At 42.7% G+C, this 24,334-nt stretch overlaps 1 protein-coding gene across 3 annotated transcripts in view; it reads left to right on the top strand.

Annotated features, from left to right (window-relative positions):
• The window catches only part of CACNA1G (calcium voltage-gated channel subunit alpha1 G), a 313,913-nt gene that overhangs the window by 230,537 nt on the left and 59,042 nt on the right, over positions 1-24,334 (top strand). For 2 of the 3 annotated variants that reach the window (XM_060251973.1, XM_060251974.1), the window contains 2 exons: positions 4,729-4,779; positions 14,890-15,041. In XM_060251973.1, the coding sequence (XP_060107956.1) occupies positions 4,729-4,779; positions 14,890-15,041 (203 nt within the window). The remainder of the gene's footprint in view (positions 1-4,728; positions 4,780-14,889; positions 15,042-24,334) is intronic. The other variant, XM_060251975.1, reaches the window with a different exon arrangement.

Below are 24,334 nucleotides of genomic sequence, written 5' to 3'. Positions count from 1 at the left end.
CCTCTACTTGTGGCAGTTTAAATAGTTGCAGAATGTTTATCCCACCCTGAACCAGCTTCATTGTCCCATGGTCAATCATTCAGATGGTTGCAGCACCCCCCCCCTTTTTTGTCTTTCACCCATGTGAGTACAACAGGGGGATGGGTGCCAGATGTGGCTCTGTGATTGGGCCCATTTAATCTGTAAGGGAACAGCAACTATATCGGGCCAAACTGCCCATCTGACCACAGCCCTGATTATGCTTCAGTGGCATGATCGCATAACACATATTAATTAATCTGGCACAATAATTATTACTGTAAATAAATGTTTTTAAAGTTTAAGTAGAACAATAAGTTGTCTAAGTTAGGGATGGCAAAATCTGCTTAATGTAGGACCCACATAGAATAAATGTCAGATGATTAGGGTTTGTAGAATCTTTCGGGATCAAGTGACGTGTTCTACTGGAGAAAGTTTTCCTTCCAGACATTTCGTTCTCAGCTGCGGAGAACATCCTCAGTGGCGTTGCAGCCGGAGCAGGCGCTCAGACCTTCTTGGCTGCTGTGCATTGAGTGGGGCCAGTGGCTGCAACGCCACTGAGGATGTTCTCCGCAGCTGAGAACGAAACGTCTGGAAGGAAAACTTTCTCCAGTAGAACACGGCACTTGATCCCGAAAGATTCTACAAACCCTAATGATGTTACCAGCCGTGAAAACCTGAAATCTTTGATAAATGTCAGATGTTTGAGAGGTGCAAGACATGAACGTCAGATGTTTGAGAGCCACAAGACAGGAAGGAAGGAAAAAAGATTCGGGGGGAGGGGAACAAGATTTGGGAGGAGGGAGAAAAAAGATTTGAGGGGAAGGAGAGGTGGAAAGAAAGCAACTTTAACTTTAAACGCATTCTCCAAACCACTGGCTGGCTTGGCTCATATAAGTGATTTAAAAAGACACCCCAGCCAATGGGACGGCAGGGGCTTTGAGAACCATACAATATGTGTGAAAGAGCCACATGTAGCTCCTGAGCCACAGTTTGGCCACCCCTGGTCTAAGGTAAAAGATTACACAAGGTTCTTTGATCCTACTTAGCTGTAACACATTCAGCTTCATTCCAGAGTTTGAAAATGAATTCAAGTATTTTATTCTTTACTATATTCTACTACAATACCATATGCATCATTCATAAACTTAATGTAATCTCCACTAATAAGCCTCATTGTAAAGTGCTATGACAGATTTGATGAGGGCTTCATTGTTTCTTCCATAGCTAAAATGTGTCAGAATCTCTTTCACTTCCCCTGGACAATTAGTCATTCCTTGGAAATTAATTTCGTATTAGCTGCAGTGGTTGCCTTTTAAAATAGCTACGTGGGGAAGCTAACATTTCACTTTTCTTTGCAAGAAAATTGCTGATATTCGTTCAGTAATCTTACTTATAACATCATACCCAAACCATCAAAAGAAAATCACATAGATTGGTTAACTCTCTATACAAAGAAATCTCAGACTACTCAAAACGTGGAATGATACTTTTATTCAGTTATCTAAAACCTATATGGATGGAGGCAACAGCCAAATGCTTTGTAGAAGAATGGGATATTAAAAGAAACTTCCTTATAGGCATTACAGAACAAACAGACTCTCAGGGCGTTTTCGCACTCACCTTCAGCCGGCGCGACCCCCCCTCTTCACCGCACAGGATCTGCGCGGATTTCGCACTAAATGCCGCGGAGCAGCCGGAAGAGCCGGAAGCTCCCGGCGCAAAAGCCGCTCAAACGTAAACCGCCAAAAAGCAGTTTCCGTTTGCGCGGCTTTTGCGACGGGAGTTTCCGGCTCTTCTGGCGGCTCCGCGGCATTTAGTGCGAAATCCGCGCAGATCCTGCGTGGTGAAGAGGGGGGTCGCGCCTGCTGAAGGTGAGTGCGAAAACGCTTTTAGAAAAATGTTTTAGGACATGGCTTTCCATAAAGCCACATTCAATTAAAATAGGTTCTGTTGATTGCATGAATTCAAATTTGTAGCCTTTAACAAGCAGAAATACCCATTTCTTAGCACCTTGAAGCAAAAGTTTTGAAAACTTCAAGCCCCAACTTCGTCATTGTACATTTATCACTGCTGCAAGTGCAGAAGCATTTGCAGTGGCAACAGAGAGATCATATGAGAAAGCACCAATGTGGGTGGAAGGTTTGATGCTCCACACTATCCTATCCTTTTGGAAATATCTTCGCAAAACAGGTTTGGGAAAGATTATAGCAAAGCAGAGGGAAAGCCAGAAAGTGCATAAATGGGTAGTAATAGGTGAATGCTCTAAAAAGACTACTCTAATTTGTAGTCAAGATCAACCAGTTGTCAGTTGGTGCACAGCGGCAGAGCACTCAAGGCTCAATCTAATATGTCACTGGGAGTTATTTCCCCAAAAAGAGATTTCCTTCATTGAATGAAAAATGATCTAGGTGTCAAACAGTGCAGTCCTACATTGTTACACTAATCTACAACCATTACCTTCAATGGACTTGGAAAAAGTATAATTCTACTCTGAATTGAACTGTAAGGCTAAAATCCTGAACACGCTTATAGGGGGATAGGTTCTATTGAGCTCCATGGGATTTCCTTCTGGATGAATACCCTTGGGATTTCACTCCAAGGGTAGAAATGCATGCTACACATAAATGTACATAACTAAACCCCAATAACTTCTTCTATTGGGAGAAGCACCTTTGGAATGAGCCAGTTTGCACTGGAAAAGGGGTATTGGTATCTTTGTGTGGAGGTGCTTAGCTCATCTCATTTATTTAGAGTATTGAGATCCTGCCTTTTCAGATTTGTCCTGGAGGTGAGCCTCCATCCACCTTTTTCCTGCTGAAACTAGCCAATTAGCTGCTGTTCGCCTTCCCTCCATGTTTTCTGTCAGTATCAAATGTCTCACACTCTGCATAGTGGTATGGGAAAATAATTGATGCAGAAAAGTAGTGGGAGGGGAAGTGTTAAACATGCACATTCTTGCCAGTTGTTTGCTCCAAATTTCCCTCAGTGGAAGCATTCACAGTGAATTTGTTTGCATGTAACCCACTGTTCTATCTTAAATGTATAGTCTTTAGCCTGACTAGTCCATGGTGATTACAGTCTTATCGAAACAGTGAAACTACCATGGGGTAAGTGGGATGAGGACTGTGCCATAAAGAATCTTCCTTCGCATCTTCCTATATGTTTACCTAACTAACCGTGCATGAGATTGGCACCACAGCTGTTCTATGTTATGCTGACCTGTGTCCGATAATGGCCATATAAATATGTAGCTACTCCTGATGAGTCCTTGTATAGGCCCACTGATTTTAATGGGATTTTAAATGATTACAGCAGAATAAATCATTTGAAAAATGTGGGTTTTATTTCCTCTTACAATTATTTTGAAAATATGACTAGTGTCGCATGCAAGATATGCATTGATATCTCAAGTATCGTTATGGCAACTTTAATAATATATTGGGAATCCCAACCTATAGTAGGATTTGGTGCTTCTCTTTGTCTGGTGCTATTTTTTCAGCTTGTAACATTCAATATGCAATATAATAATCCGTGTTTTTTTCACCTAAACATATTGATCCCATTAAGGTTACACTGGTTTACGAGCAGACAAGTTTACCCATAGCTGCCTGTCACCCTTGCACAATGAAGACTCATAGAATCCACTTGGCAGTCAACAGTGGCCAGGTTGCAAAGATGGGCCGTTTTCCCACTGAGCTTACCTCGGAGCGACGTCCCTCTTCACTGCGCAGCGTCTGCGTGGATTTCCCACCAACTGCTCCGAGGCTGCTCCGAGGAACCAGGAAGTTCCCGACCTTTTGCGTCGCAAATGTAAACCACCAAAAACCAGTTTACATTTGCGACGCAAAAGCCGCGGGACTTTACGGCTCTTCCGGGTTCTGCGGAGCAGTTGGTGCGAAATCCACGCAGACGCTGTGCGGTGAAGAGGGACGTCGCTCCGGAGTAAGGTCAGTGGGAAAACGCCCTAGCTAGTTTCATACTTCCAAAGGTGCTTTGGGCTTTTCTTGAACATCTCTCTCTCCCTCTTGCTCTCTCACTCACATACACACACACACAAACAGTCATGAAAATGAAACCTGAAATCAGTTTTGTTGTGGCATGGTGGTCTGATATTCAAAGGAAAAAACTTCCCCCCACATACCTCTAGGACAACAGAATTGCTTATAATCCTAATCTGTTGCTAATCATATTTATGCTTCCATAATCATATTAATGATGCTTGGCAGTTGCAATCAATGGAATTCAAGAATTGGGAAAGTTGCTGCTTTTTGTGAGACTCTGGAGAGCTGCTTCCAGGCAGAGTAGGTGGAGGTAAATGGACCAACGGTCTGACTCAAGAAAAAAAGCAGCTGAATATGTTCATATATGATTCATTGTCTCATATTATAATTTTATTTAATAACCACGTGGGAGCTTTTCAACTCAAAAGATGGATTCACAATGTAATAGAGACTGTACAAATGATAAATCATTCTTTAAAATAATAAAAAAAAAGCTTTTGACCATGGCAAGACATCCTCTTCCTTCCCACGATCACGATACTGTCGACAAGCACGTCGCTTTCAGATGGACTCCATTGAATTGTGTGAATATTTCAAAGAACAGCATTAGGCAGATAGAGCTTTTGGTTTGTGTTGCAAGAGAAATAGTGAATGAAGGATTTGCTGCACCTCCTATCGGGTGATTAATGCCCTTTCATTCTTCTAGATCTATTGCTGGATGATGTAATAATGGAGAGCTCAGCCAGTGCAGTGCCAGGTACTGGGAAGTTCTTGCTGTCTTTATCTCACGTGAATGGTGGTGCTGTGTGTTAACGGCTGACCACTGGTGCTTTGAGGCATCTTGCTACGTTGTGTGTGGTGGAAGGTCTTTTGTTTGTTCCGTATCACACGCATGTTGTTTTTGTACACCCTTTTAAGTTGAAATATTTGCAGGTTGGACTCACCATTGACAATTATCAGTTTTCTAATTGTAAGACCTTATCCATTTCTTTTGAGTACTTCTTTTTCATCCTAATGTTGTAAGCTCTCCTACTTTGACTACTTTCAGAAAGAGTTTTTTTTTTTTATTAATACCTGAGTCAACCATGGGTCAGCCACTAGAGGCTTGTTCATTTGCAGCAGTTAACTCAAAGGCAGGCAACTAGAGGGTTAATGAAACATTTATATAAACAGAAGTCTGCAAATTTTGTCTGGCTTAAGACCTACCCATTACTTGTGGTCACCAAGTGTTCTGGTGCTCCCTAAATTCTCTGAATGTTTCAAAGTACTCAGAGAAGATTGTTTGTTTTGTCTGTTGCTCAAAAAGGATATTATAGCATTGGAAAAAGTGCAGAAAAGGGCAACTAGGATGATTACAGGTTTGGAACACTTTCCCTATGAAGAAAGGTTAAAACGCTTGGGGCTCTTTAGCTTGGAGAAACGTCAACTGCGGGGGTGACATGATAGAGGTTTACAAGATTATGCATGGGATGGAGAAGGTAGAGAAAGAAGTACTTTTCTCCCTTTCTCACAATACAAGAACTCATGGGCATTCGATGAAATTGCTGAACAGTCAGGTTAGAACGGATAAAAGGAGGTACTTCTTCACCCAAAGGGTGATTAACATGTGGAATTCACTACCACAGGAGGTGGTGGCAGCTATAAGCATAGCCAGCTTCAAGAGGGGGTTAGATAAAAATATGGAGCAGAGGTCCATCAGTGGCTATTAGCCACAGTGTGTATATATGTGTGTGTGTGTGTGTGTATATACACACATATAAAACTTTTGGCCACTATGTGACACAGAGTGTTGGACTGGATGGGCCATTGGCCTGACCCAACATGGCTTCTCTTATGTTCTTATGTGACACAGAGTGTTTGACTGGAGGGGCCACTGGCCTAATCCAACATGGCTTCTCTTATGTTCTTATGAATGTCTACCTTAATGGCACCTGCCTTACACACGACCAGACATATATACCGATATTGCTCTGGACAGGGCATAGAGCTATAAACACCATTTTACCAATATAGCAGTGAAAATATGCACTCGAAACAACATTCTCCAAAAATTATGTGGTACAGCTTTGGGTGCATCGCCTCTAACACTCAGATGCTCAGTTTGGAGGTTATAATATAGTACTGTGGAATATGATGCTTAGCATGGCCCTGCAGCCCCCATGTCCACAAACCTGATGTCCAACTCAGTACAACAAAGAGAACCATCAGCAGATTTACTAAATCCACTCTGACCTATTGGCTAGTCACATTGTGTCACGTCACTCCCTTGCATCTCCAAAGACACAATGCTCTTCTTTGCGAATATAGAAAGATAATTAAAAACAGACGGTTGCCCATCCACAAAGACATGGCTGATGCGGGCCTATCCAGACTAAGATCCCCAAAACCCAGCAATGAGTTCTGCACTAATCCTGCAATCACAAAATTTTGATCCAGGGAATGAATGGTTGTGAACATGGATGCAGTCAGTTCCACCCAGTATCCATAACCTATAAACGCAAACAAGAAACCTGCAGGATTTGACTTGCCGCATAAACTATGGAAGATGACTAATAGAATATGAACAGGCTTTGGCAGTTGCGCAGACTTGCCGTTTAAATGCAGCGAAATACCAGGACCAGAATGCAATTGTGGTGCGGCCCACCGAAATATTTCCCATCTGTCACAGGAATTTAAGCGTTGTGCTTTCCAGGGAGGTGTGACGGAACTCTTTGGGCGTTTTCGCACTCACCTTCAGCCGGTGCGACCCCCCTCTTCACCGCGCAGGATCTGCGCGGATTTCGCACTAAACGCCGCGGAGCAGCTGGAAGAGCCGGAAACTCCCGGCGCTTTTGCGGCGCAAACCGCCAAAAAGCAGTTTCCGTTTGCGCCGCTTTTGCGCCGGGAGTTTCCGGCTCTTCCGTCTGCTCCGCGGCGTTAGTGCGAAATCCGCGCAGATCCTGCGCGGTGAAGAGGGGGGTCGCGCCGGCTGAAGGTGAGTGCGAAAATGCCCAAAGGGCATTTTCCCCAGATGCAATTGAGTGGATTGAAAATCTAGATATTAGTATTTAGGGGGAATTAACCAATCAGTCTGCATACCTGCTATATCAACTTTGTTGCATATTTTATATTATTATATACTTCCTGTTTGTAACTCTGCTGTCTCCTCTGTTATGTCCCGTGAGAGTGTTATGCTCCTTAGACAGCAATTTGCTGGTGGTCCCCAGCCCTAAAGACATGCGGCTGTCCTAGATGAGGGCCAGAGCCTTCTTGGTCCTGGCCCCAACCTGACGGAACTCTCTGCCAAATTCCATTAGGGCCCTGCAGGACCTTATGCAATTCCGCAAGGCCTGTAAAGCAAAGATGTTCCACCAGGTTTTTGGTGGAGGTCAGCAACAATTACCAGGACGGTGGCTCAGTGGTAGAGCATCTGCTTGGGAGGCAGAAGGTCCCAGGTTCAATCCCTGGCATCTCCAAAAAAGGGTCCAGGCAAATAGGTGTGAAAAACCTCCGCTTGAGACCCTGGAGAGCCACTGCCAGTCTGAGAAGACAATACTGACTTTGATGGACCAAAGGTCTGATTCAGTATAAGGCAGCTTCATATGTTCATATATGTTCATCTTAACTGGCACCCGTTTCTGCTGTCTAGGTGTGTTACGCCTCTTCCCCCTGCCTGCAAAGTAGCCGGCAGTCTGAACTAGGATTAATTATCACCATCAGCTGTTAAAATTTATTTGTATTTTTTCCCTGGATTTATTCATCTCCAAGAGCAATTCATAAACATGGGAAATTCAACAACGACAACAATAATAGTCCCAGCAAGAGACAGATAGGCATACCGTTCAAGTTAAAGCTACAATCTCATTGCAGCCCCCCATTTAAATCAGCAAGTTATTTCCCATTTACTTCATTAGGGCTTAGTTTTAATTCTCACGTAATTAAGCATACCAGTTTAACACTGAAGGCAGTAGGAGAAGAGGAAGATCCAACATTAGATGGATTGACTCAATAAAGGAAGCCTGCAAGACCTGAGCAAAGCCGAATAATGACCAGACATTTTGGAGGTTGCTAATCTGTTGAATCACCATAAATTGGAAGTGACCCGACAGTGTGTAACATGCAGCTTACCATTTTAAAAAATCAGAATAGAAGCCAGATATTTATTTCATATCGTCCGCTTAAGATCATGTCTTTCTTAGTATCAACCAGCTGACCCCCTCATTGGCTGCCAGGAATTCTTTCCAGCTAGAAGTGAAGCTGTGGAAACTGGGCAAGACTGCGCCAGTTTTTTGTGAGAGCCCTAAGAAGCTCCTCTGTCTCCATTATTGGGCTAGAAGGACTTCTTGATCATTGTTGAATATGTATGGGCAGCTAGTGAGATGTAGCCACAAGGCACTGCCATCGAGCATGATGGTTTTGGACTGACCAAGAAGATCGCATACATTTGACAGATCAGTGCAAACAGCCTAGAGAACACTAGCCTTTTCCAACATGCTCAATAATTATTTGGGGGTGCCAGGGGCAAAATGAATGTGGGGGTTATTTAAAGATGGTGTGGATGAACTCAGCCCTTGACAAATGCTGAGTTCATTTGATACGTGATTCTGAGAATGCAAGTCATGTTAAAATATATATAGAGAGAGAGAGAAAACTAAGATCACGAAAGGATTTGCTAATGTACAAAGGCTCTCCCCCCGGTTCCACAAAAAAGACTATTAAATCCTGAATGTCCACAATCTTTCCTTCTCATTTTCTTGCATTCAGACATACATAATGCTCTGTACTGGTTATAAAACCAGTCCTCTGTCTCCTTTGCAGCACAGGCTAGAGTAACAACTCCTAGCACTTTTAATTTCAGTGTGGTTATAATGGGTTCGATCACATACCGTACAAACATTTGTTTTGTTTGTTTTGAATGTTCTTTGATCCTTCCCAGACCTCCATTCCCCAGTGCAGATTCAGAAAGGTGAATGGGCAGCTAGTGAGATGTAGCCACTAGCTACATGTAGCCACTACATGTAGCCACTAGCTACTGGAGAGCCGGTTTGGTGTAGTGGTTAAGTGTGTGGACTCTTATCTGGGAGAACCGGGTTTGATTCCCCACTCCTCCACTTGCACCTGCTGGAATGGCCTTGGGTCAGCCATAGCTCTGGCAGAGGTTGTCCTTGAAAGGGCAGCTGCTGTGAGAGCCCTCTCCAGCCCCACCCACCTCACAGGGTGACTGTTGTGGGGGAGGAAGGGAAAGGAGATTGTGAGCCGCTCTGAGACTCTACGGAGTGGAGGGCGGGATGTAAATCCAATATCTTCTTCTAAAGATCTGATTGAAACTTGTGCTTCATGCTTCCTTTGTTGTGTTATTAGCACTATTAAGCATAACATAATATTCTTTTGTGTAAAAGAACAAAGAGGATTTCCCCCTTTATTGTCTTCAGCACTTATGATATTTGGAAATCAATAATGAGGCCACACTGCTCAAACTTTCTGTACCCCAATGAGTAAAACCCCAGATGTATCTTCACATTTTACAAATACTAAACTTTGGAACTGAGATATGTGCATATCTGCATTGTCTGTGCTGTTTGCTAGTATAGAGTGGAGATTTCATTTTTTGGACATGTTGTCTGTCATAGCTGGAAAACTCTCAAGGGGGATAATTTAACCACTTTTCAATTTGCTTCTTTAAAAATAATGCCATTCACTAAAACGACTAATACAATCACTTGTTTAAATGTCACGGTTACTTCCATGTACAGCACTTTGAACTTAATATTCTCCGGACAGTTTGTAAATCCAGCTGCTGCATCCCTGACCTTTCATCCCCTGCATTAAGACTTCGGGGAGTATTTGACCCCTTGTGTATGAAGCATTATGCAGTGCTAGCCACTTCAGGTGCCATTCAAAACGGTAACAGAAATGCCAACACTATTAGACAGCTGACTACAGCTGCCATGTTAGATTACTTCAGAGCTGCATCCCACATAATTGGGCAGGGGGCAACAGAATGCCTTGCCCATCTTCAAGCGACATCCTGCCTACATTGTCTATGAAAGAGTGCTTTCAGGTGTTGTGTTTACTTCCTGATCAAGGTAAAATAATTGGGATGTTACGATTAGTATTAGTCTGACATGGTATGCATTCTGGATGATATCCAGTAATTTTGCTTCCTCCTTTTCCATGAGCCGTTGCTGTTTAACACAAAATATTATTTCAAGTAACCAATCATGAATGGGAGACTGAAATTTTAGGTCAGGATCTCGAAGGTGTCCTTGCGTGAAAGGATGCCTGAGGAGCTGATTAGGGATCGACACGAACCAGGAAACTGCAGTTTGGTTCATGGTGTGAACATTTTGCAATGTTTTGCAACCAGTGCAATGTACTAGTGCCCAGCAGAACCCAGTGCCAATGCCGGCTCAAACACAATCCAAGCAAGAAGGGGCATTTTTGCAAGAATCAGCAGAACCAGTACAATGTACAGAGTGTCCAGCGGTACCAGAGGATGAGATCACGCAGGAGATTTGGCGCGGCAATATCCCAGCTCTGAAAAAGCCAGTTCTCCTTTATCCAAGCCACAGCAGTCATACAACCCCTGCCCTGCTGCACAGGCCACATACACACGAGGGGAGCATTCAGACTGCTCATGCACATACCGGGCAGATGCCGGGCGGGTGCAGCGTGTGCCTGCCCTTCAGAGAGCCAGGAAATGCCCCTGCATATGTTTTAAAGGTTTGCTACCAGGAAGCTCCCACTAGCTATTTAATTCAGTCCCAGCTCTCTTCAGATGAGGTGGGTATGGGCGGGACTCGGGGGCAGATGTACGCATGTGATTGTGCACATTAAATTCGGAGGGGAGGCATGGCAAGATCAGGCCAAATTTCTCATGTGATCACCCCCAGAGTGTAAACATTTTGTTTGAGTATAGACTGACTGTCTAGAAACAGATCCATTCAGGAACCTGCATGAACCTCCACAAACAGCTTGAAAATTTGTGGAAAGTTTGTGCCAGTTGACCTGCCACGAACTTTGCTCCATGAACTTTGTTTCTGCCAAAATTCATCACAAACATTTGTTCATGAGCTGGTTCGTGTCCATCCCTCTAGCTGATAGGAGCAAGTAAACGTAGTACTGGGGGGGGGGGGGGGGTGTTTGCCAGATATAACTGAAGTACCTTTAGTTATCCAAGTTCTGCTTTCATTAAAGCAAAACATCTTTGTTTTTTCAACTGATCAACAGCAGCTAGATTTAGAACCTGTGTTCTCAGCCAGTGACTGGTATTTTGTTGTGGGCTTTTGCAGTGTTTCCTTATTTTCTTGCTTTTCTTATCCTACCATTTTTCCTCTAGCCTTCCTCCCTCCTTCCCTTTCTCTTACACATCATCAGTTCTATCAGTGCCAGGATGTACATTAATCTTTCCATTATCTATCTATCTAACGAATTGCAGAGCTCGTGCTGTTCTCGACCCAGTGTATTGTAGCAGTATTTGTGGTGTTGTGTTATTTTGTGCAAAGGTGATGCACCACCTGGACTTGAACAGATGTCTGTATTTCCCAAGATGTCGGTACCTCTTATAAATTTCAAATAAAACTGTTTCAAGGGGGGCACGGACTTCAGGTTAAGATAATGACACATTTATATACCAGTATTTACAAGCAACCGTAAATGTAGTTTCTGCATAACACTAGCAAGAAAAAAATGCTTTATTCAAAAAGAATGTTCCCTGCCCACCGAAATGCAGTAGCTGTTAATTTAAGGTACTCAGGAAGCATGGCATTTCTGTGTGTGGTTCATTTCATGATAATACCTGTAATTTCCACTAATATGCATGATGCGCACGCCAAGCATGGGAAAGCTGGTGGTTAGCAGAATTTAGAAGCAGGGCTGCATATTCATGAAGTTATCGGCGCAGCCTAAAACGTATGGATCATGGCTGTTACACATTCCTCAATCTGATTCCAGTTTTTAAAACGTACTAGAAAAGGTGTTACATGCCTCTAAAGAATCAAAAGGGCTTTCCCTACTTACAAGGCAGCTTTCTAGAGAAAGCCCTACAATTTCACTGTGGGGTGAAGACAGACATTTATTTGTAGATCACTGAAGTTGGTTTGGAAGCACTTGTACTTGATTCAGTCCAAATACCCTTTTTGCTCTCCCAGGCTGAGCTCAGTGAATGGCTGTTGGCGATGGGCAGTGCCAAATGGCTGGCACCTGTGCCTTTACTAAGACCCTGTTGCTCAGAGCAGTTTTGCAACTGTTTGGCAACCGTTTTTGTTGCTTGAAGCAAATAGAAAATAAAAATTAAAAAGCCAAAAAAAAAATGTGTGTGGCCTGTTTGAATTATGCACACTGTCCTGGCACACTAATTGGTACAACAGAATGGTGTGAGGGATGGACAGTGACTAAGAAGACCTTGGTTCAACTTCCCACTCTACCGTAAAGGTTATTTGGGTGCCCCTGAGCCATCACTTTCAGACTATCCTACCTTGTCCACCTGTTGTGAGAATAAATCAAGGAAATCATGTACGTTAACCTCACACACTTGAAGAGTGAGATTTTAAAAGAAGTATAGTCAACTAAACATTCAGTTGAATAGTACATGTATCTGTCATGCAAACTGAGGAGACAGGAGGAAGATGAGCTCACTCTACAGTGACTTCTCTCAAAATGTTACGTCAGTCTTCACCCATCATATACAGTATGGAAAGTGAGTAACCCTGCTTTTAAGGTCATGCAGCCATATGCTTTGTTGCTATGCAGGTAACATTTTACAATCTCTGAAAATCCCTGCTATACGTTAACAGCCTCTTTTGTTATTGTGTGGGGTTTGGAATTAAGCTGCCAGTCAGGGCTGAACCCTTGTGTTCCAGTGTAATTATTCATAAATAAATCCTCTCAAATAAAAGACAGAAAATGGTGACATTTTCCCGTTTGAATGTGAATTATGGATAAGCATTGAACAATAAGAGATCAGAAAATGAGAACGGGGTTTCTCTTTGAAATTATAACTTGGTTCATAACCAGGGCCCCGTTCATAACTTAATTGTATTCAGACATTTTAGTTAATTTCCTCTCCGTAGTTTTGCATAATGCCATCGAGATATCTGAGTTTTTAATGGAGATTTATGCAGAATTCAAAGCCTCTGACAAAAATCGTGAGGCAGCCAGCTACCAGCCCAACCCATCTAGGTCTGGAGACAGGGAGTTGATTTTTAGCAATGAATTTACTCAGCATCAAAATTCCTTTTGTAGATCTTGTCTTCCATAGCATGCTGTGGCATTCAGGGTCAGACTATGTACAGACCGGCTGCTCCAAAAGCAAGCATTAATGCTGTCTCTTTGTTTGGCATACAGGAGCAAATATTTGGGAATGCCAAACCCCATAGGATAATTTAGTAACTGATTATATAATCTTGCCTTTGTTTCTCGGTTGGGGGTGGGGTTTTTGGATATTTCATGTATCGAAACAAGGAATGCATGTTAATTGTATAATTTGTGGCCAAGACTAGCTCAGAATTTACTGACGTGGATGATCCTTTCACGTGGAGGATCATTAGGTCCATGCCTCTCTCCTCCAGCACACCTAAAGTAACATGAAACATAGGGCATTCTTTAAGAATCCTAGCTATGCAAGGGGCCAATTCAGGTGACCTTTCCTCCTTACAATAAAACAGAAAGTGTGAATAAAAATGGACTTTTGTTTATATGGGCATCCATACAGAAAGTCCATGCATGGAGAAGTGAAGGGGCATGTGCCTGCTCATCTAAAGTACATATGACCGGCAAGCTAGATAGCTGTTTGAATCATAGGTAAGGCGTTGGATCTTAGCAATCAAAGAAGAAAATCACACATGCAGTCTCCGAGAAAATGGAATAACCTGAAAAGTAATTGTTTCCCAAGATCACAAAGACCTGAATTTCATCCTACCCAAAGCAATACATCAATCCTGTAGTGTTGAATGTTGCTAAATGCCACACCATTCAATTCTTTTGGCTCAGTAATTTTCATAACCGGTTAATCATCTAATTATGGGCATAATATTATGCTGTGACATCTTCAAGACAGTCCTTTTCATTTTATGCTGCATTATAGTACCTCTTTGAAAATGGCCCTGAGTTATAGACTCAGCCTTGGCATTTCCTCATTAGAGATTAGGTGAGTAAATGAGTTTATCTGCTGGAACATTCAGGGTCTAAAGCGTATGTGTCATCCCTGATGCAGCCAAACACAGGAAACTAACAAGGACATTTGCATTTTGGCAATCACACGTAAAGGCAAGATCATTATTTTCTAAGCGCATAATTCTGACAGCAGGAGGGGGGGAGTTAGGGTTGGTTTTCCCCTCTCTCCCATATATATATATATGAGTGAATGATTAAATATATAAAAGTTTATACCCTGAAAATTTTAAGGTGCTATTGGACTCAAATCTAACGGTTCTACTGCAGTCCAACATGCTATCCTCTGAAACTTAAACAAACTTGTAAACTCAAAATACGATAGGAAGTATTTTATGTGATTATAAACCAACTAAAGAGATATGCGTTGCATGTATGCAGTAATCTTCACAGAACAAATTCTCTTTGAACTTGAAATGATTCCAAGCAATACTCACCTCCTCTCTCATCTTGAAAGCCTCGCTGTTGTGCATGCAGTCGCTCGCCCAGAGACCCGACTCTGTAGCTTTGTTGTGCATTAACAATGATAACATATTGTCTCCTGTCCCCCCTCCCCACCCCCATGTCACCTGTTTTTTTTTTAAAAAAAAACCTTATTGCAATGTATTTGTTAGGATGCGTCAGCCTGGAAATATTGGAAGCCAGTTCTGAACTGGTTGTAAGGCAAGAAGAAATTATCTGATCTTCTTCTCCCCTTTCCCCCCCCCCCCTTTTTCAGAAGCACAGTGTAAACCTTACTACTCTGATTACTCTCGCTTCCGACTTCTGATTCACCAGATGTGCACCACCCATTATCTGGATTTGTTCATCACAGGCGTGATTGGGCTGAATGTCATTACCATGGCCATGGAGCACTACCAGCAACCTAAGGTACAACTGAGTATTGCTAGGAGCTAAGGCATTAGTACTGTTTCTATTGTTGATAGGGAAGAATCAATGAAACAGAAATAAAATTGTTTCAATCATATTCCCATGCAGAAGAGGAGAAGATGGTACTTGGCCTTATTCCCACTCAACTTTGCCAAATTAAACCCACTCTGTGCCCCAAAACCAATTGTAGAGTTTGTTTGACTGGTATATAACCAGGCTTGGTTTGGAGCCAGTCTGAGAAAAACACCTCAAGCAACAGAGTAAGAGATTGGAAGGTATAGTTCTTCTTGCCCCTCCTTCTCCCTCTGTTTGTACAAGTTTAAGGTTGGGGAAGGTGGTGGTGAAGTGCCTCCCCAGCTCTTTAAAGGCTGACCCCTCCTCCCCCCCACCGATCACCTGATTGGCGGGGAAACCATGGCAGCAGCACGAGCACCGGCTGAAAAAGCCACGCTGCCCTTGCCTCCTTCCCACTTCCTTCCCATGGCCAGGAAGGAAGTGGGAAGAAGGCAAGGGCAGCGCGGCTTTTTCAGCCGGTCGCTCATGCTGCTGCCGCACTGGACTTGTACAAACGAAGGGAGGGAGGAGAAGGCACTGCGGGGGCGGGGCAGCGAGGCTGCATGTCACTGTGGGGCGTGGGGCAGCAGGGCTGTGTAGCCCGGTACCAGTCCACGGTCCAGGGGTTGGGGACCCCTGGGTTAGAGTATATGCTGTGTATTCTCTTCCTCTGTCTCTCACTGCTACTTAGTGTCACTGTAAAACATAGAATGCTTAGGTGCACTGGAAGATATAATGGAGATTTCTGGAAATTACCAGTTGTTGCAATTTTTAGGGCTCTGAAGCCAAATATGAAATATAGAAAAGAGGGAACTTGGATCAAATTTTCAGTAATAAATTTCTGAATGCTCAGCCCTTATTATCATCTAGCCATGTTCATCCATGTCATGTCATTCAATTTATTGCATTAGCACATATTGCCATAGCATCAAACAACCAGATTCAGCAATAAAACAAAAGAAACAAGAAGAGAGAGGGGGGAAAAAACAGAATACCTCGTGCCTTAATACAATAAGATACAATAAAACTCAATTTTAAAAACCAGATATAAAATTTAAAACATCAGAAAAAATTTAACCGGTACCACACTAGTAAGCTACCCAGAATAATAATAATGAACAATTAGTGTGGTACAGTCTTCATTTTCTTTTCACCATGTTCATCCCTTCACGAAACTGGGAGATCCAGTTTAGTGTAGTGGTTAAGTGTGCGGACTCTTATCTGGGAGAACCGAGTTTGATTCCCCACTCCTCCACTTGCACCTGCTGGCATGGCCTTGGGTCAGCCATAGCTCTGGCAGAGGTTGTCCTTGAAAGGGCAGCTGATGTGAGAGCCCTCTCCAGCCCCACCCACCTCACAGGGTGTCTGTTGTGGGGGAGGAAGGGAAAGGAGATTGTGAGCCGCTCTGAGACTCTTCGGAGTGGAGGGCGGGATATAAATCCAATATCTTCATCTACCTCACAGGGTGTCTGTTGTGGGGGAGGAAGGTAAAGGAGATTGTGAGCCGCTCTGAGACTCTTCGGAGTGGAGGGCGGGATATAAATCCAATATCTTCATCTACCTCACAGGGTGTCTGTTGTGGGGGAGGAAGGTAGAGGAGATTGTGAGCCGCTCTGAGACTCTTCGGAGTGGAGGGCGGGATATAAATCCAATATCTTCTTCTGTACAAGATTTTCATAATATGTGAATGAAGTGCCCCTGTACATTGAAGTGGACCTGCATATTTATTATCTGTAGGATCCAAAGGTCCTTGGCCTTTTATGAGACTGAGAAAGAAACTTCCTGCTATTCAACAATAACCTTCAGTTACATCATCTGTTTACAGCAAAGAATCTAGCAGAGCAACTGAACAGAGCATTAACCCACTTCAAAGGTCTTTAAGCACTTAGTCCTTTCTTCTCTGGCAAACTAATTTCTGTGGGAAAGCCTTTCCCCAGGGGATTCTTTGCTGATCTTTCCAAAATATACGAATGCTGTCTTTCCAGATCACAGAAAGGGTTTTAATTGCTGCCATGACAGAAATAGCAAAGATGTGGAGATCATACTCCATGCCCATTCTGGAACACTGTTGGTGAGCAACAGAGAAGACCCACATATCTGCTTAGTCTAAGGAAAGGACAAAATCTGGTAACCTGTGTCTTATGCAGATGCTGTTTCTGTCATTTTCTGAGGGGAGGGGGTCAAGAAGCTTAACGAGTACAAGATGGTTTTTAGTCTAAGGGTCATGGTAGGAGACACAGATTTCCTATTTGTTACTGTAGTCAGGTTTGGCAATATCTTTTTGACAAGGTTTTCTTTTCCCATTTCATTTGCAAACGTGCCCTTACACATTTACCCTTCCACCCTCTTCGTTCCTTCCTAATAGGGTGATTAAATTGAGCCCCTTTTGAAACCTTCCCTGATGCAGTCAGGCCAAACTGTGATGGTAAGAGACCCATAACCAAGGCATAGGCTTTCTAACGAAATCCAGCCCCTTCCTCCCACACGCACCATTGCCCAAGAACTGCTATTTGCCCAACAGGGGAAGCACGCAAGCGTCATTTTGGCATCTGTATGTTTTCCCTTTGGTGGCAAACTATGAGTGGGGGCGGGAGAGAGGAGGGAGAAATACACATTAATCTTCCCCAGTGCTGTAATACCAGCCTGAAACAGGAGTTCCTTGACCAATTCGAAAGCCTTTTAAAAGGCCAAGGGAGATTGCATTATGGATCTCATAACCATTTCGGCCCATAGAGACATACTGGACTGTATAGATCTTTGGACAGATCCTGCAGAGCATCTATGAGATATGCACTTTTAGTTTAACGTTATAGGCATTTTATTTGCCTATCATTGTGAATTTGGGGTCCTCTTCCATTGCATTATTTGGATTAAAAATAAATATATCAATCATAATTTTTATAATGAACAACACCAAGTTCTCTTCCTAAAATAAGGCACACAGGATAGTGTAGTAGTTAAGAATGTTGGACTAGGGTCTGGGAGATCCAGAATCAAAACCCCACTCCTGCCATAGAAGCCTACTGGGTAACATACTTCAGAGGGTTGTTGTGAGGATAAAATGGAGGAGAGCAATGTAAGCTGCTTTGGGTCCCCATTGAAGAGAAAGGTGGGGTATAAATGAAATAAATAAATAAATAATGAGCAGAGAAAGATTTAGAACTACCTTGTTTCTGAAGTTTATAAATTGTTTTTAGATGCTCCACCACTGAACCATTGCCCCATTCAGTTTTAAATATGGAATCCAGATTATGCCATTGCATTCTTGTGTTCTCCCCACTGTCGTCTTTTTTTTCAGATCTTATTTCTGGCATTTTCTTAAGTTAAATCACAATGGCAAAAGCAGCCCATCTGTTATAGACAGAGTTGCCAACTCTTCGTTGGGAAATTGCTGAAAATAAAATGATTTAAGAAACCACAGTGAAATGCTTTTAAGAGCAAAATATGTAATGCCAGTGTTATCTCTGATTTTGATCACCCGAAGCTGCCTTATACTGATAGATCCAAGCGGGCAGCCGTGTTGGTCTGAAGCAGTGGAACAAAGCAGGAGTCAAGTCGCACCTTTAAGACCAACCAATTTTTATTTAGAACGTAAGCTTTCGTGTGCTCTTAAGCACACTTCATCAGATGAGGAATCCAGCACAGTGAGCAAAGCCATGCATAGCTGAGCAGAGCCTTACATAGCTGGTAGGCAGTGGCCCAGAATGCAACATGGTACAGATTTAAGAACCAATGACAGTGAAGTAAAATTATCTGGTAGGCAGTAGTTTAGAATGTAAAATGGTACAGTGACAGAATAGTAAAATTAACAAATTTAGCAAACCCTTGATCTGAGTAGCATGAGCATGCGAAAGCAACAAAACAGCAGTATGCAGTAAAAATAACAAATTGAGCAAACCTTTGATCTGAGCAGCATGAGCATGCGAAAACAAGAAAACAGTAATATGTCAAATTGTGAGATTGTCTGTCAATAACAATGGGAGATGAGTTCAATATATGTAATGGGATAAGCAACCAAAGTCCCTGTTTGAGTGTGTCAATACAGCTAAAAGAGAAATACATTGGATAGTGATGTTCTTGTCCACCTAATCTACTTTTTAACATGTAAACATAATTCTAATTTGCCATAGGAAAAAGGAATACAATAAAATATAGTGAAAATGGGTAACGCATATGTAATGAGATATACAACCAATATCCCTATTTTGAGTATGTCAATACAAAAAGTTATACTGATACACAATTCTAAAAGAGAAACACATTGGAATACTGTGGATGTATAGCTATACTCACTGAGAGTGGGCTTAGCATCTGTAATGAGATAAAAAAACAATATCCGTGTTCAGTCCTGGGGGGGTGTTTGTTCCAAGTTTCATAATCATTTGTAATTCAGCAATTTCTCTCTTTATTCTGTTCTTGAAGTTCCTTTGCAGTAAAACAGCTACCTTGAGGTCACCCATTGAATGCTTTGGAAGGTTAAAATGTTCTCTCACAGATTTCTCAGTTCTGTGATTCCTAATGTCAGATTTGTGTCCATTTATCCTTTGGCGTAGGGTTTGTCCTGTTTGCCCAATGTAGAGAACTGAAGGGCATTGTTGGCATTTAATGGCATATATATTGTTGGAAGATGAACAAGTGAATGAGCCTGAGATGGTATAGTTAATGTTGTTAGGCCCAGTGATTGTGTTGTCTGGGTGTATGTGGCAGCAAAGTTGGCACTTGGGTTTATTGCAAGCTGTGGTACCAGTGTTCATGCTCAGATGAGATGCTGTATTGTTGTGGGTGAGGAGTTCTTTAAGGTTGGGGGGGGGGTTGTCTGTGTGCAAGGTATACCCCCCAGTGCTTTTGAAAGAAAGCTGTCACTGTCCAAAAGAGGTTGTAAGTTGTTGATGATACACTGAACTGTTTTAAGTTGAGAGTTGTGTGTGACCACTAGTGGTATTCTATTATTTTCTTTTGGGTCTGTCTGTCAGACAATGGAACTTCAAATCAACCAGACTTTGATTTGAAACAAAGTATAGGATTTATTAGAGAACCCATAGCATCTGAACGAAGAAAGATTGGAACTGATACATTGTTGTACATGAGCACATAACTTAATGAATTCTACATCAAAGCCTGCTATGCAAAAACCCACACATCTAAACATTGCTAGGTCAGGGTGCTAACTTTCACACGGGTACTTCCTCTTATCTCTTTGTTTAGCTGCTTCACAGGGATGGCCGAACTGCCAACCCTGAGGCACTTATCTTCAAAGGAAAGTATCTTTTGTTAGTTTGCAGGGAAAGGAATGTTCACACCAGCTACTAGTAACATTCTGTGACCTCTACTTTGATATGCAGCAAGCTTTCTCATGGTTAGTATCACTGCTAAGAAAATGGAGTCACTTATGCTAAGCAATCATTGTAGTTGTATTCCAGTGTCTGACATTGTCTTGTAACAGGTTTTCTCTGAGAATCATTCTGGCTTTGTTGATCTGTGTCCTGACTTCATCAGGTGGGTACTTTAGTTCCAAAAAGGTTTGTTGTAGATCTCTCAGGTGAGAATCTCTGTCAGCAGGATTGGAGCAAATGCGGCTGTAGCGTAGAGCCTGGATCATTTGGTGTGTTTGGGGTGGTAGCTGCAGTCATGCAGGTATGTTTGTCGGTCAGTAGGTTTCTGGTATAAAGTGGTGTCAATGCGTCCATTGTTTAGTTTTACAGTGGTGTCCAGAAAATATATTTCTTGCATAGACTGGTTCATTGTCAGGTTGATGGTAGGGTAAAAATCATTGAAAGCCTGATGGAATGTGTCCAGGGCTTCTTTACCATGCGTCCAGACCATAAAGATGTTGTCAGTGTAACGAAGGTATAAGGCAGGTATGAGTGGCTGGGAGTCTAGGAAGCGCTGCTCCAAGTCAGCCATAAAGATGTTAGCATATTGTGGGGCCATGCGGATGCCCATGGCTGTACCATTGATCTGTAGGAAAAGTTCATTGCCAAATCTGAAGTAGTTATGGGTGAGAACAAAATGGCACAGTTTGGTAGCAAAGTCAGCTAAGTTTTTTATCAGAGATTATATTACTTACAGTTTGTAATCCATCTCAGTGTGGGATGTTGGTATACAAAGATTCAGCATCCATGGTGGCTAAGATAGTATTCTCTGGAAGGTTGTTCAAAGATTGTATTTCCCTCAGAAAATCTGTAGTGTCACGAACATAACTGGGGCACTGTTGGCATAGGGTCTTAGAATAGAGTCCATATATCCAGATACCCCCTCAGTGATAGTGCCTATCCCCGACACAATGGGACATCCCGGGTTACCTGGTTTATGTATTTTGGGTAGAAGATAAAAAGTACCTGGTCAAGGTTCCTGTGATGTGTCTGACAGGATCTGTTCCTGAATGCTCAGTGGTAATTCTTTTGTAATCTTGTTCAATTCTTTTTTGTATTCCTGTGTGGGGTCTTGTGCTTGATTAAAGCACCGCGTGGCCATGCAGCAATGGCGACCAGGGAAAGTCCCTTGGTCACCCTGCGCAGCGCGGGAAAAGACTCCGCCTACCAAGATCAGTGGCGGGAAGTTTGACTGGCCAGGATTGGACTGGCCAGCTAGAGGGCTGTTCCGGGTCTAATGTATATAAAGTGGGTCCCGGACCGCGTTGCCCTGTTCTGTGATGTACCATCCATTAAAGCATGTTGCCTTCAGCACGTCTCGTCTCTGAGTACATTACACCTGTGTGGGGTCTGAGTCCAGTGGTTTGTAAAATGAAGTATTTGAGAGTTGTCTTTGGGCCTCCTTAATGTAGTCTGATGTGTTCATGATGACAACAGCTCCTCCTTTGTCTGCCTCTTTGATTGTAATATCCATATTGTTCCTGAGACTGTCTATGGCCTTCCTTTCAGCATGGTTGAGATTCTGCTGTGTGCGGTGTTGTTTGTTGATCACATCAGTTTGAACTCTCTGGCGAAAGCACTCAATGTAGTGATCCAATGTGGTGCTGCGGCCCTCAGAAGGAGTCCATGTGGAATTTTTTCTCTTGTAATGTTGTTTTGTTAGTGTGGTACGGCAAGTATCCTGTTCATTGTTGGGTTGGAGGGATGGTAAATGTTCTCCAGTGGAGTGTGTGATGATATGTTGTGAAGATGTAGCATGTTCTTCCTTGTTCTGTTCATGTGCATTTTGGAAATATTCCTTTAGGCGTAGACGACGGATAAAAGGTTTCTAAGTCCCCACAAAGCTGAATCATTTGTGTGGATTTGGTGGGGCAGAATGAAAGTCCACATGAAAGAACTGCCTCCTCTGAAGGACTGAGTCTGTGTTGTGACAGGTTGACAATATTCTTGGAGGAGTTATTGTACTTGTGCTTAGCAGTCTGCAGGTTGGAAAGTTTTCTTTCCTGGGACAAAGTAAAAAGAGAAGCCTTATACTGAGTCAGCTCATTGCTTTATCCAGGTTCACGTTTTGTACTCTGATTAGGAATGGCTCTCCAGGGTCTCTGGTACAGGGTCTTTTATATGTCCTGCTGCTTGAATTTTTAAATTGGAGATACTGGGGATTGAATCGGAAACCTTCTGCATGCATAACAGCTTCCCTAGTAAGACTGGCTAAGGCAGAGAATCAGATGGCTGGGACTTTCAAGAGGACTAACTGTTATGTCCATTTTCCATGTGGCACACACACTTTGAATCACCATCACAAACACCCTGAATCTTTGTGGACCTATGTCTCCCAGAAATAGCTGTTGGACCTGGCTCTGATGCCAGCTGTATACCTATTCTGTAGAACAGAGATCTGAACATTATGATGCATTTTATGATAACTCTGGCTTACACTACTATAATATGGGATTGTCTTTGAAAAGAAAGTAGAATTTACAGCTGTTCGAAAAAATTCAGCAGTAACCAGAGGTGCTGGATTCCTCGTCTGATGAAGTGTGCTTAAGAGCACATGAAAGCTTACGTTCTAAATAAAAATTGGTTGGCCTTAAAGGCGCAACTTGACTCCTGCTTTGTTAGGGTTGCCAAGTCCAATTTAAGAAATATCTGGGGACTTTGGGGGTGGAGCGAGGAGACTTTGGGGGTGGAGCCAGGAGACATTAAGGGTGGCGCCAAGATCAAGGCTGTGACAAGCATAACTGAACTCCAAAGGGGGTTCTGGCCGTCACACTTAAAGGGACGGCACACCTTTTCAATGCCTTCCTTTCATAGGAAATAATGGATAGGGGCACCTTCTTTTGGGGTCATAGAATTGGATCCCCTGGTCCAATCGTTTTGAAACTTGGGGGATATTTTGGGGAGAGGCACTAGATGCTGTACTGAAAATTTGGTGCCTCTACCTCAAAAAGAGCCCCCCCCCCCCAGATACCCACAGATCAATTCTCCATGATTTTCTATGGGAATAAATCTCCATAGGAAATAACAGTTCCCAGCAGACATTTCCCCCCCTCCCCCCGCTTTCTGACAACCCTGAAGCGGGGGGAGGGCCTCCAAACCGGGGGATCCCCTGCCCCCACCTGGGGATTGGCAACCCTATGCTTTGTTCAGAGCAAGCCAGTTAGAGCATATTCACTTATTTGGAAGTAGCTGCCCTAGTTGCCATTCTTTTTCCAGGCTCAATTCAAAGTACTAGTTTAGATCTTTAAAGCCGTAAATGGAATGGGCATGGAAGGGTTGAAGGAATACTGTAATAACCTCACAATGCCTGGTACCAAAACAGATCAGAACTTTATTGGAACATAGGTTAGGCTTGGTCTGGGCCCTGCTAGGCCATAACCAGCCACAGCAGCAACCAAAGTAAAAAGAGAAACTAAACCGAAGACTTTTTCCTGAAGAGATCATGTTAAAATAACCATACGACGCAACAAGGGAACATCACCAAATTCACATTTCCCCATTCATATAACAAATGCTCTCTTCCCCCTCAAGGTTCAACACGTGCAAAGAAGTCCTTTGTTCTGTATGTCCTAATTGTCGGAGGCACAATGTCTGTAGGATCAAGAGCCTTCTCTAGGCAGGCTCATTCTATCTGATGCCTTTTTGGCATTCAGAATTCTTCTTAAGAAAGTCTTTTTGAAATTCCAATAAAATTATTTCTATTTACAGCTGTTTACTTGCACTATTGTTCTTAGATGACAATCTTTAATGTTTTTATATGGCTTTTAATTGTTTTAATGGTTTTACATTGCAGCCAGATTCAACAGCAATATAGGGCAAGTCTAAGGAACCAATCATAATAATGTCTTAATATTAATATCCATTAAG

The sequence above is a fragment of the Heteronotia binoei genome, chromosome 13 (assembly GCF_032191835.1).
Source record: "Heteronotia binoei isolate CCM8104 ecotype False Entrance Well chromosome 13, APGP_CSIRO_Hbin_v1, whole genome shotgun sequence".
NCBI lineage: Eukaryota > Metazoa > Chordata > Lepidosauria > Squamata > Gekkonidae > Heteronotia > Heteronotia binoei.
Note: the sequence above shows the minus strand (reverse complement) of the source record. Positions and strands in the feature narration are given on the sequence as shown.